This window comes from Psammomys obesus, unplaced genomic scaffold (genome assembly GCF_907164565.1).
Source record: "Psammomys obesus unplaced genomic scaffold, mPsaObe1.curated_primary_1811, whole genome shotgun sequence".
NCBI classification, from domain to species: domain Eukaryota; kingdom Metazoa; phylum Chordata; class Mammalia; order Rodentia; family Muridae; genus Psammomys; species Psammomys obesus.
In genome coordinates this window covers 25,408,662-25,420,186 of record NW_026596040.1, presented here as the reverse complement: position 1 = coordinate 25,420,186, position 11,525 = coordinate 25,408,662, and the positions used below count along the sequence as shown (strand labels likewise).

The 11,525-nt window shown below is 41.9% G+C and overlaps 1 protein-coding gene across 2 annotated transcripts in view; it reads left to right on the top strand.

Annotated features, from left to right (window-relative positions):
- The window catches only part of Nars1 (asparaginyl-tRNA synthetase 1), a 12,965-nt gene extending 4,924 nt beyond the window's left edge, over positions 1 to 8,041 (top strand). For both annotated transcript variants that reach the window (XM_055622598.1, XM_055622597.1), the window contains exons 8-15: positions 431 to 517; positions 1,988 to 2,209; positions 2,310 to 2,509; positions 3,102 to 3,237; positions 3,944 to 4,057; positions 5,645 to 5,776; positions 6,102 to 6,233; positions 6,940 to 8,041. In XM_055622598.1, coding sequence (XP_055478573.1) covers positions 431 to 517; positions 1,988 to 2,209; positions 2,310 to 2,509; positions 3,102 to 3,237; positions 3,944 to 4,057; positions 5,645 to 5,776; positions 6,102 to 6,233; positions 6,940 to 7,071 — 1,155 coding nt within the window. In that variant the 3' untranslated portion in view covers positions 7,072 to 8,041. The remainder of the gene's footprint in view (positions 1 to 430; positions 518 to 1,987; positions 2,210 to 2,309; positions 2,510 to 3,101; positions 3,238 to 3,943; positions 4,058 to 5,644; positions 5,777 to 6,101; positions 6,234 to 6,939) is intronic.
- The last annotated feature ends 3,484 nt before the right edge of the window (positions 8,042 to 11,525 follow it).

Genomic DNA, 11,525 nt, shown 5'->3' with positions numbered 1-11,525 from the left:
GTCCAGGAAGTATTAGTACTCTTACCTCATTGAGTGAATATCAGGGTGTCCTGAACTCAGCTGTGATGTCAGTAGGTAGTGTGAGTGCACTCCATTGCTAATAGAAACTTTATGTGCTTCATGGCTACACTGATATTTCTGCCTTCTCCAAAAACAGTGCGCTCTCTCTCTCTAATATTAGAAATTGGGTAGTAGCACAGCCTGTAATTCTAGCACTTGCAAGTAGAGGCAGGAATATCAAAAGTACAAGGCCAGCTGGGGCAACATTGAGACCCTGTCTCAAAAAGAAACCTTAACCAAAATTAGTGGCAGTGTTAATCCTTAATTTACAAATATTTGACCGAATAACTTCTTTGTAAACAATTCCTTTCGCTTTACCAGAATATTTAATATCAGCATAAGTAGCCTGATATGGACTTTGTCCTTACAGTGTCAGTGTTACAATGGAGTCGTCCTGTCCACGGAGAGTAGTGTGGCAGTGTACGGAACACTGAAGCTCACTCCAAAGGGCAAACAGGTAAGTAAGCTGAGTTCCTGGAGTAAAGTAGGTGCTCAACAGTCTATTCTCCCATGTCTTTATTGGTATATTTGGTGTTTGGCATATAAATACCCAAGTGTGAAGTACTGTAAATTTCAGTAGTAAAATATGTATCCCGTATGTCTTTGTCTTAGTCTATTTTTTTGTGGCTATGACAGCAGCTCATGAACTGGGAAATTTATGAAGAAGAAATTTCTTGTAGTTCTGGAGGTTGGAAAGTCTAGGATAGAGGAGCGGCTTTTGTTGGCCTCTTGCTGTGCCATGCCACAACTGACTGCATCAAGGGGAGAGAATGCTTTCAGTAGATTGGGGTGGGGTTGAACCAGCTTGTGAGACAAACCAGTGTGGTGAGCATTAGCAGCTAACTCGACTCTGATGTTCATGGAGGTAGGGATCTTCTGACCTGAACACCTCCTCTTGTTGCCATAATAGCAAGTAAATGCCAGTGTGACAAAACAACATGGTGGCACACATCTTTTTTTTTTTTTTTTTTTTTTTTATCCCAGCACTTGAGAGGCAGAAGCAAGCGATCTCTATGAGTTTGAGGTCAGCCTGGTCTATGTAATGAGTTCTGGGACAACTAGAGCTACATAGTGAGATCCTGCACCCCAAATAAATAAAGTAAAACCAGCTTTTCAACTCAGTTTCTTACTAATCCTTCTGGTTGTGCAACCACTTTGGTATGAGTTTAGGAATAATTTTAGCGAGGTAGAAATCAAAACTTAACCATAGGAATGTATCTTTGCTTTAGCCAAGGGCAGGTAACCTATTCTAATAGTAGTTACCTGTTGGTAATTACAGTTCAAGTAACTATTGTGGTTGTAACTGTTGCCTAGGAAACGAAACCTGTAGGTGTAGCATGTGAACCACAAGAGGGAGCAGACACTGTTAGTTGGCGAGTTTTCATGTAAAAGCCTGCCCTGTAATAAAAATGAGTGTTTGAGGAACGCTCACTGAGCTTTCCTTGAAGAGCATGATTACACATGGAGTGGTTGTCATGGTATTGCTTGCTGTCCAGTGTTTGGCAACAAGGTAAATTACATGCTTCATCAGTGCGAGCCTTTTAGAATGAATTGCTTTCCGGAGAGTCAGTATGGGAAAATTTGATTATCTCTAAATAGATAAACAGGTATACTGCTTTTAGTAAAACCTGTCCATTTAAATTTAAAACGTTATTTTTTTTTTATTACTTCAGTTATGTATATGTGTTTGTGTGTTGGTATGTGCTATGTGCATATAAATGCAGATGCCCACAGACCAGGGCCATCAGGTGCCAATGTAAAAGTATAACACTGAGTTCCTGGGTCTCTAATTGTAGAGACAAAACTACCATCGATCTTCTTAAAATAACACCTTACTGAAGCTTTAGGCGTAAAATCTTCAGTACCGTTAAGTTTTAGTGTCTGCCTCACTCCTTCTGCATTTCGCTTCTGCTTTTTACAACTACAGGCTCCAGGAGGCCATGAGTTGAGCTGTGACTTCTGGGAACTGGTGGGGCTGGCCCCAGCTGGAGGAGCTGATAACCTCATCAACGAGGAGTCTGATGTGGACGTCCAGCTCAACAACCGGCACATGATGATCCGAGGAGAGAACATGACCAAGATCTTAAAAGCTCGGTGCATGATCACCAGGTGCTTTAGGGATCACTTCTTCGACAGGGGGTACTGTGAAGTAAGTGCCCGTTACAGGTCGCCTTTTGCAAGTGTTACCTTGTGCCGTTTGAAAGAGCGATGGCCACAGCAGACCTGTTTGCTCCTTCTCACCTTAACAGGTTACTACTCCAACCCTGGTGCAGACCCAGGTGGAAGGTGGGGCCACACTTTTCAAGCTTGACTATTTTGGAGAAGAAGCATTTTTGACCCAGTCCTCACAGTTGTACCTGGAGACCTGCCTTCCAGCCCTGGGAGATGTTTTCTGTATCGCCCAGTCATACAGGGCCGAACAGTCCAGAACACGGCGGCACCTGGCCGAGTATGAAGCTGGCTTACCTAATCTTGGGTTGGGGTGGAGGTCAGCTGGCAGCATGCATGATTAGCATATCAGGGGCTATGGGTTCAGTCCTCAGCACCACATAAAAATGGGTGTGGTGGCACACACCATGTGTGTTTAATGTGTGTGTAATCCCACTTGGGAGGTAGAGACAGGAGGATTAGAAGTTCATGTTGTATGCCTTAAATCCCAGCACTCAGGAGGCAGAGGCGGGTGGATCTCTGAGTTCGAGGCCAGCCTGGTCTACATAGCGAGTTCCCGAATGGCCATGGGTGCACAGAGAAACTATGTCTAGGAAAACAGAACAAAACAAAAAGTTCAAGGCTAGCCTGGCCTATAAGACCCTGCCTAAGCAGAAAGAAAAGGCAGTTAGCATCTTAGGCCACAGCCAGCATCTTCTCTGGTTTTTTCTTGGAGCTTCCAGTGAGGGCTGTGAGACACTGCAGCTCACAAGCTGAGGAGGGAGGGCATTGCCGCTCTTGCCCCTCTCTGGACCACTCCCCAAGGCTCACATCTTTGCTTGAGAGAAACCTTGTGTAAAGAGGAGCAGCTTTCAGCTGTGTCTGTTCTTCAGATTCACTCACGTGGAAGCCGAGTGTCCTTTCCTGACCTTTGAGGACCTCCTGAACCGCTTAGAAGACCTAGTGTGTGACGTGGTGGACAGAGTCTTGAAGTCCCCAGTGGCAAGCATAGTGTATGAACTCAACCCGGTAGGTGTAGTGTATTCTCCAAGTGAAAGGGTTTCAGTCTTCAGAGAGTGACCTCTCAATTTTTGTAGGTTTGATGAGCTGAAATGTTTCAAACATTTAATATTGGTAATTGCCAGTAACATATTTTAGCTTCTAGAAGCGGTGGTTCATAAGGACTTCTTCATCTGAAATACTCTTTCATAATAATGATCTGCAGGGCTGTTTTCTGTTTTAAAGAAGTTTATTATTGATGTGTGTGTTTATGGTGCATGTGGGCTCACTGCATCATGACAGCATGTGGAAGGCCAAGAAGAAGTTTGTGGAGTTGATTCTCTCCTTCGACCTTTACCTTGGTTCACAGATCAGACCCTGGTTATCAGACCTGCCTGGCAAGGGCTTCACCAGCTGAGCCATCTCTCCTATGTCCACTCCCATCCCCTGCTTGTGTATTCATTTTATTTTATGTATGTGGGTGTTTTGCTGTGTCTCTGTACCACATGCATGCAGCACATCTAGAAGCCAGCAGAGTGCTGTATGCCCTGGACCTGGAGTTACAAATGGTTATGAGTGGTCATGCAGGGCCCTGGGATTTGAACCCAGGTCCTCAGGAAGAGCAGCTCATACTTAACCACTGAGCCATTTCTCCAGCTTCCCTTTTTGTTTCTTAACAGACATTTTAGTCTGGGTGCTTTCTTTTTATACAGTTTGGCTTTTCCTTTTTCTCTAGAACTTCAAACCCCCCAAGCGGCCTTTCCGACGGATGAACTATTCAGATGCTATCGTGTGGCTGAAGGAGCATGATGTAAAGAAAGAAGATGGGACCTTCTATGAGTTTGGAGACGTATGCATCCCTTTCTCATTGCTTCGGAGGAGGTTGTGTGATTAAGCAGGTTGCTGCTTGTGGCTGCTTAGTGCTGTTGGATGCCTCTGCTTGTCCTCACTCAAGTCAACAGTAGCAAAAATTCCTTCTTAAGGTTACCTGGATTTATAACAGAGTGAGCCTTAGGACAGTGTCTTTTTTGTGGGGTTCCAAAATACTAGAGTTCCCTCTTACCACACAACATCCTTGTTCTCTTGCCACTCTCACGAGCATCCCACAGCCAACTCATTCTCAAGCCTCCCAGGCTGGGATCCCAGCATGCATTTGGGGTGTCAGTTACCGCTTACTGAGACCTGTATGCTTGACCATTCCTAGTTCGCTGTTTGCATGTGTGTGTTCACAGGTGAAATGTGAGGCAGCTGCTACACAGCAGAGTTTTGCTTTGGGTTTAGAAGTAATTTATGTTGAGAACAAATTACACAACCAGCTCTTCATGTATCGCCCTTGCTGTCTTTGTGTAGTGTGATTTTGAACTGAAGGTTTAAGTACCTCGTTATACCTAATACTTAGCATGAGTGAATGGAACATTTGCCAGCTCTAGATCTCCGGTGTTCCGGTCCCTGAGATGGGCTTCTCTCTCAGCGTGCTGTGTAACTGAAGGCTAATGGCCCAGGTGTCCTCATGTTTATCTTGAAGTGATATCCTCTTCCAGATTAGGTGGGCAGGGGCCATGTACTGTGCATTTACACCGTCCACAGCATGAGGGCGCTAGAGCAGGCGACTAGTCTACAGGCTTTTCCATTCGCCCCATAAGAACCCAGTGTGGGAGGCAGACACAAGCTAAGAGGTGAGATCAGAGTGTTCCCCCATTTCATCCTTGGCTCTCCATACCTCACAGGCTGTAGGGTTTCAGGGACCAGAGCCAGTAACCACCTAGTTCCGTGAGTCTTGTCTAGTTCTCAGTCAGTTTTTACTGGACAAGAGTTTTGGATCTGATTTGAATATGGTTTCCTGAGGGATGTTTTGGAGAAAGACTAATTTAGCTTGGTTTCTCATTGTATAGTATTTCCTGGCTACTGTTGCAGGTCTGCTGACACCTACAAACCTGATGTTGGTTAATTGTTTTATCACTGTTTCTACCATTGACTAAGTGGTTTTTTGTAACAGGAAGGAGGTCAGGTAACAGTTTAAAATGAGTGTCTGCAGTACACTGCAGATCAGTGATGTCCTGGAGCATGTGCAGATTGCCTTCTGCTCTGGAGACAAAATGGCCCATGTCCACCGGAGAACTTGAGTCTGGCTGCTGACTAATACAGTGCAGTATCCAGTCATAGCTTAGAGATGCCTGGACAGTGGGGTCATTCCATAGCAGCAGTCAGCACACTGTGTGTGCTGTGTTAGAAAGAGATCCTGTCACAGTTCATTTAATAGCCACAAGTAGGTCTTATTCTTTCTAAAAGAAATTGTTCCTATATGCATGCCTGTGGGTTTTAGGTCCATATGTATTCTCTACTATGTTGTAGGAGCATACCAAGGGCTGACTGAAGGGTGAAAGAGCTGCTTTCTGTTTGGAGTTCGAAATGCTAATGAAATCTGGTTTACCCTCAGGATATTCCTGAAGCTCCTGAGAGACTGATGACAGACACCATTAACGAACCAATCCTACTATGTCGGTTTCCTGTGGAGATCAAGTCCTTCTATATGCAGCGCTGTCCTGAGGATCCTCGGCTTACTGAATCTGTCAGTCTGAACCCATGAGTATTGGAAAATTTGCTTTTTAGGGTGTGGAAGCTGTCATTTGTGATAAGATAAAATGTAGCTTGTGGCAAATATTTTATAAATCTAGAATGACAGTAGTTAAAGTAAAAAAAAAAAAAAAAAAAAGATTTCTTCCCCGATCAGAGTTGACATGTTCTGTTAAAGAATTTGGTAACACTTGAATTTTGCATAGTCACAGGGCTTCCTGTCGAGTTAGCAGCTCAGCATGTGATTCTCCTTAAAGCCTTGCAGTCATGTCTGATAGGCTGGTAGTAACTATGGGGTTTTTTTGACTCATTATTTAAAGGTTGACGTTTTGATGCCCAATGTCGGTGAGATTGTGGGAGGCTCGATGCGCACTTGGGATAGTGAAGAAATTCTAGAAGGCTATAAAAGGGAAGGAATTGACCCTGCTCCTTATTACTGGTATACAGATCAGGTAAAAGCAATGGTTTAAGCTTTTTTTTTTTTTTCTTTTTCACTCTAGTACTTTTTGCATGCATTGAAAGGTTTAGGAAGCCAGAATCCCAGGTAGTGCATGAGTGTTTAGTTGAGCTGTGTTTGCTGTGTGTAGCATTTGGGTATTGCCATTTTTGTCTTTAGCCAAGTTATGTGTCAATTTTATTGGTAAAGCTCTTTATCTGCTGCAGGTTGTTCTTGTTTTTGTTTTGATGTGTATGGTTGGTTTGCCTGCATATATGTTTCACATGCAGTGCCCCTAGAGACCAGAAGAGGGCTTGAAATTTACAGATAGTGATGAGCCACTGTGCAGATGCTGGGATTTGAACCCACGCCCTCTAGAAAACAGCCAGTACTCTTAGCTGCTGAGCTACCTTGCTAGCCCCAGCTGCAGTTTTAAAAAATGAATTATTAGATCCTACTAACATGTAATAATAGTCTTCACTTTTCCTGTAATAAATAAAGACAGTTAGTTAGAAAGGTTGAAATCTCTTTGAGGTTGGTTCATTGAACTATTTCTCTCGTCATGGCTTATGAAGTCCTGTGGATTTAGGTTGAATTAGTACTACAGTGAGCTAACTGTTAAATTGTGGAAGTTAGCTCATTGTAGTAATAATTTTAAGGTGATTACATACAGTTTTAAGGTAAGCATTCATTCTGTCTCTTTCCTCTTATTTATTGAACAGAGAAAATACGGTACATGTCCTCATGGAGGCTATGGCTTGGGCTTGGAACGATTCCTGAGTTGGATTCTGAACAGGTATCACATCCGAGATGTGTGCTTGTACCCTCGATTTCTCCAGCGCTGCAGGCCGTAACCACGGGCCCCTGAAGCACGAAAGAAGGGAATGTTCATGAAAACTTAAGGCTGTCTCTACAAAAGAACAAACATCACATTATTCTTGATTTCTGGTTGTGGGTAGTAGCTCTTTCCTGTTTTTGTTTTTTCTTCTCATTATCATAAAAGGCAGTAGATGTTATTTGAGCATTAAGGGACATCGATGTCCCTTTAATAAAAATACTCATTACAAAATTTTGAGGAATTACATGGCATGTCACTCTTCAGTTATGGAGACATCTTATCATAATGTAGGTTATGATCATTGTATTAAATATGATTATACCATATGATTATACCATATACCATATGATTATACCATATGATTATACCATTTTTAATTATGATCTGACATTCCAGTAATTTCATCTTTTTGTCCTTTTAAATGTCACTAGAATTCTTTAATTTTTTTGTGTACATCTGTTACAGCAAGCATCAAAAGAGAAATTGGCTGTTTGACATAAAAATTCTAGTATTATAGTGTAACAGTCGTACATACTGGAATTGAATACATAGTCCTTTACATTTGCTATTAAGCTTTCCTAAATTCATACAGTGTTTATAATTCTGAGGGGTATGAATTGATAGGGAAAAATTAATGAAGGGCAACGAACATGATTTGGATGGTGGGTTATTTAAATGATTCCATCCTCCTTAGCTTTTAGTTTAATTGCTGGGGCCAGACAGGGCTTCCCTCTTCTAATGTAATTCTCGAGTAGCAAAAATTAAATACATTTCTAGAAGACTTAGCACCTGGAATCTTAGCCAGCGCAGGCAGCTAGGTCATCCCTGCCTTGGCCTAGGGTACCGTCGGTGCTGCCTTGCCGACTCGTAGGTTTCCTGAATGGCTGCAGTGCACAGTTGACTAGGTTCTTCCCTGTAAGCATGCCATGTGTTCTCAAGGACTGTATTCCCACCAATCAATAAATAAACACTTGTAAAAAAAAAAATCCGCTGATTTATTTTCTCAGTGTTGACCACTGACCATCTCTGACTCACATTTCATATGCATTTTTTGAGTCTGTCATGATTATTTGATACTGAATTTAATATTAGAATTACATGATAGTGAAAATAAGTTTTTAAAATTAGATACTTGGGTCCTGGTTACAACTTTTTTGTTGGTAGTTTTAAATACATTAATTTTTCTACTGTTTTGCAAATAAGTAAAATGACTGGTAGAAATGGGGCATTTGTGATCTTGAACCTGGAAGAATGTCAAGAAGCTATACTGGCTAAGTTTACCAATTGGCTTGACCAGAATTTAAGGGAAGAGGTTAGGCTCAGTTAGCTTGAATTTTGATTGTATAGATAGGTTGATAGTTAAAATACTGAAAGAGAACCAGGATTCGGTGAAATAAGGAATCAGATATGGTGACCTGGGACCAAGAAACAGACCATGCATCATCACAGACACGGTTCAGGGCACTTCCTTTCTCATTGTGTGAGTCTTCCTCCGCTCTAAGGATCAAATGCCATCCCTCAAGCCTTTCAAGGACCAGCTTGCAGACACCCCTGATTCTAGTTCCTGCCCTCACTGAGCTCTCATACCACAGCTCTTCCTCTCAGAAGCTTGTTGATGGTCACATCAGAACTCTCAGCGTCTCCTTCTTAAGTAGACCTGCTCAGAGAAGCGAGAAGCTAATATGATTCAGATTACAAATGATGCCCAATTTAGGATAGTTCAGTTTTTGGCTTTATGCAACTATATGAAAGATTATTCTATGAAGCATTTTCCTTTTCATCTTTAGTAGTCAACAAATTACAAGTATTAAATACTTTATAAAATATGCCATGTGTCAGTATTTTGCTTACTGTTAGCTCAGTGCTCTATTTTAAGATAGGCGAGGCCATATTATATTTATGTAAGTATGTCTATTTTCTACCTATGCTGTTTTCAGCTTAACACCATGATTATGGGAGAGTAACTTCACTCTACTCCCAGAAGCACCTGGGCTTACTATCAATTTCCCTTAAATCCCCTTCATCTGTTTTTAGCAATTCAGATTTCTCTTTATCTTCTTCCCACCTTGCTATTTGTATCAATTCCTTAAAATATATATATAGAGAGAGAGACAGATTCAGCTCTGGGTGCATATTGTAATTACTTGATTTTATAAATAATAATGCCTGGATTTTACACTAAACAAGCTGAATCTGCACTGATGGATGAGGCCAAGATATTTTTTGAAAATTCCCAAGTGAAACTGGTACAGGCTAATGCTGACAGTTAAACTAAAATGAACCTTAAGGCTATCTTCTTACTATAATACTTACAGACTTAAATATTTCTGCTCATCTAGTTGAAATGGACTTGGGAAAGGCTGTGTTTTTTAAACTGTCTCAGCATCATGTGTGTCTTTCAAGCCTTCCAGGGACAAAGGCACCACGAGGTTCAGGTACTATAATTCATACCACCTGGACATCATCCAAGGTAGCGAGTCTTATGTTAAAAGTGTATTATTTCTTGTTCTGTTAGGCAGATAACAGCTTGATCAGAATTAGGTGAAGTTATTAGTGTGAATATTGTTGAGGTAGAGAGTGAAAGTTCGGCTTATATCTGGTATAGCATACCATCTTAGACACGGAAGTTGTCAAAGTTTAGCTTAATTTAAAACTTACCTCCATGTTGCTGGATCACATGCTTTTCCTTATTGATGCTTCATTTTGGATGCCATCCGTTCTGTGGAAGGCAAGAACTGTACCTTTCCCGTCTGCGCTGCTCCTGCTCACTATTACGTTGTAATTTCTTTTGGATACGCAGTAAATTGGAATTGCTTTTCCTTCTGTGCCTTTTCATTCTTCTTACAGTTAGTAGTATCAGGTTTTATTCAGTTGATTCAATCCCAAAAGACATTCAGACATACTGGGCAGTCTCTCTGTTCCATTCTTCCTGTAAAAGTCTCCTGGGCTGCCTACCTGCCTTTACTTAGAGCCTTCAACAGCTTGCCCATGAATGCAGTCTTCAGTTGGCCATGGGATAGGGGAGCTGTGCCCCACTGCTGAGTGGGAACCTGGGAATTTGACAGCTGCTTTCACAGACTTTCAGTCCATCTCATTATAGCGTGTTTTTCTCATCTCTACTTCCAAAGACACCTGCTGCCACCAGTCCAGCCACTAGGGATTCTGTTGTCTAAATCTAAATGGTTCTTATTTTAGAATGGCCAGCTTACAATTCAGTTTTTCTTTGGCTGACTGAAGCATGAAATAGTGATTCATCTGCTCTCTAGCTTCTAAAATTCTGTTGCTGTGGTAATCTCCCCCCCCCCCCCCCTTTTTTTTTTTTTTTTTTTTTTTTTATTTGTGCTTGAAGACAGAAAGCACATTCTAAGACCATTCTAAGACCTTCGTTGAGACTTCAGTGGGATTTGGGCTAAAGTGAAGTTAAATCTGTGTGTCCAAGTCTCTTTACCCAGAGGTCGTTACTTTATTTGAGCACAAATCAGAGTGACGTCAGTACAAGGAGAGGAATATGCAGTCGATAGCTGTTGGGAAGGACAGTTTGGCGAGGTAGGGAGACATGAAACTGTTGAACAATTGTTGTTTACGTTTGAGTGGGTCTTTGGGATCTGAGCGGCATTATCCTTGGACTGTAGTTGTTGAATTTTCCTGGTGCATCCCCATTCAGCTCTGAGAGAATTCATAGGTTTTCAGCCATGCTCAGCAGCTCTAATAAACTCAAGACACTGGCAGTGGACTCCCAAGGGCGCTCTGGCCTCTGCCTCTGCCTCTGTTACCTTATCTATTTATTTATCCATTTATCTATTTATCTATTTATTCATTTATCTATCTATCTATCTATCTATCTATCTATCTATCTATCTATTTATTTATTTTTGAGTTGTATTCTTGAAGAATGGAACAACTGGCTATCTGGCTTCAGGCAACTCCAGGCCCTCTGGAAATGTGTCCCTCATCTGTAGAATGGAGTAGAATCTCCTTTTAGACAATGTTTGTAGTGAATGGAGTTAATGGTCGACAGAGTCTAAGCACTCAGTGGAAACCCCTTTAAAAACAAAAACTCATATTTCCTGTTTCCTCTTGGCTAAATGTGGGTATGAGCCAAGAACAAGGCTAACTTTCTTTACCGCTGCCGTTAAAAGCCCACATCTGTTTTGTTGTTGTTCAACCAACATGGTGAATGTATTATAGCTATTCCTCTTCTCCCCATTCCCCCCCTCCAGGCAGGGTTTCTCTGTATACCCTTTGCCGTCCTGGAACTCTATAGACCAGTCTGGCCTACATCTCAGAGAGATCCACCTGCCTCTGCCTCGTGCTGGGATTAAAGGTATGAGTCACCATGGCCCAGCTTTTTCTTTTTCCTTCCTTCCATTCCTTCCCTTCCTTCCTTCCTTCTTTCCTTCCTTTCTTTCTCTTCCTTTCTTTCCCTTCCTTCCTTCCTTCCTTCCTTCCTTCCTTCCTTCCTTCCTTCCT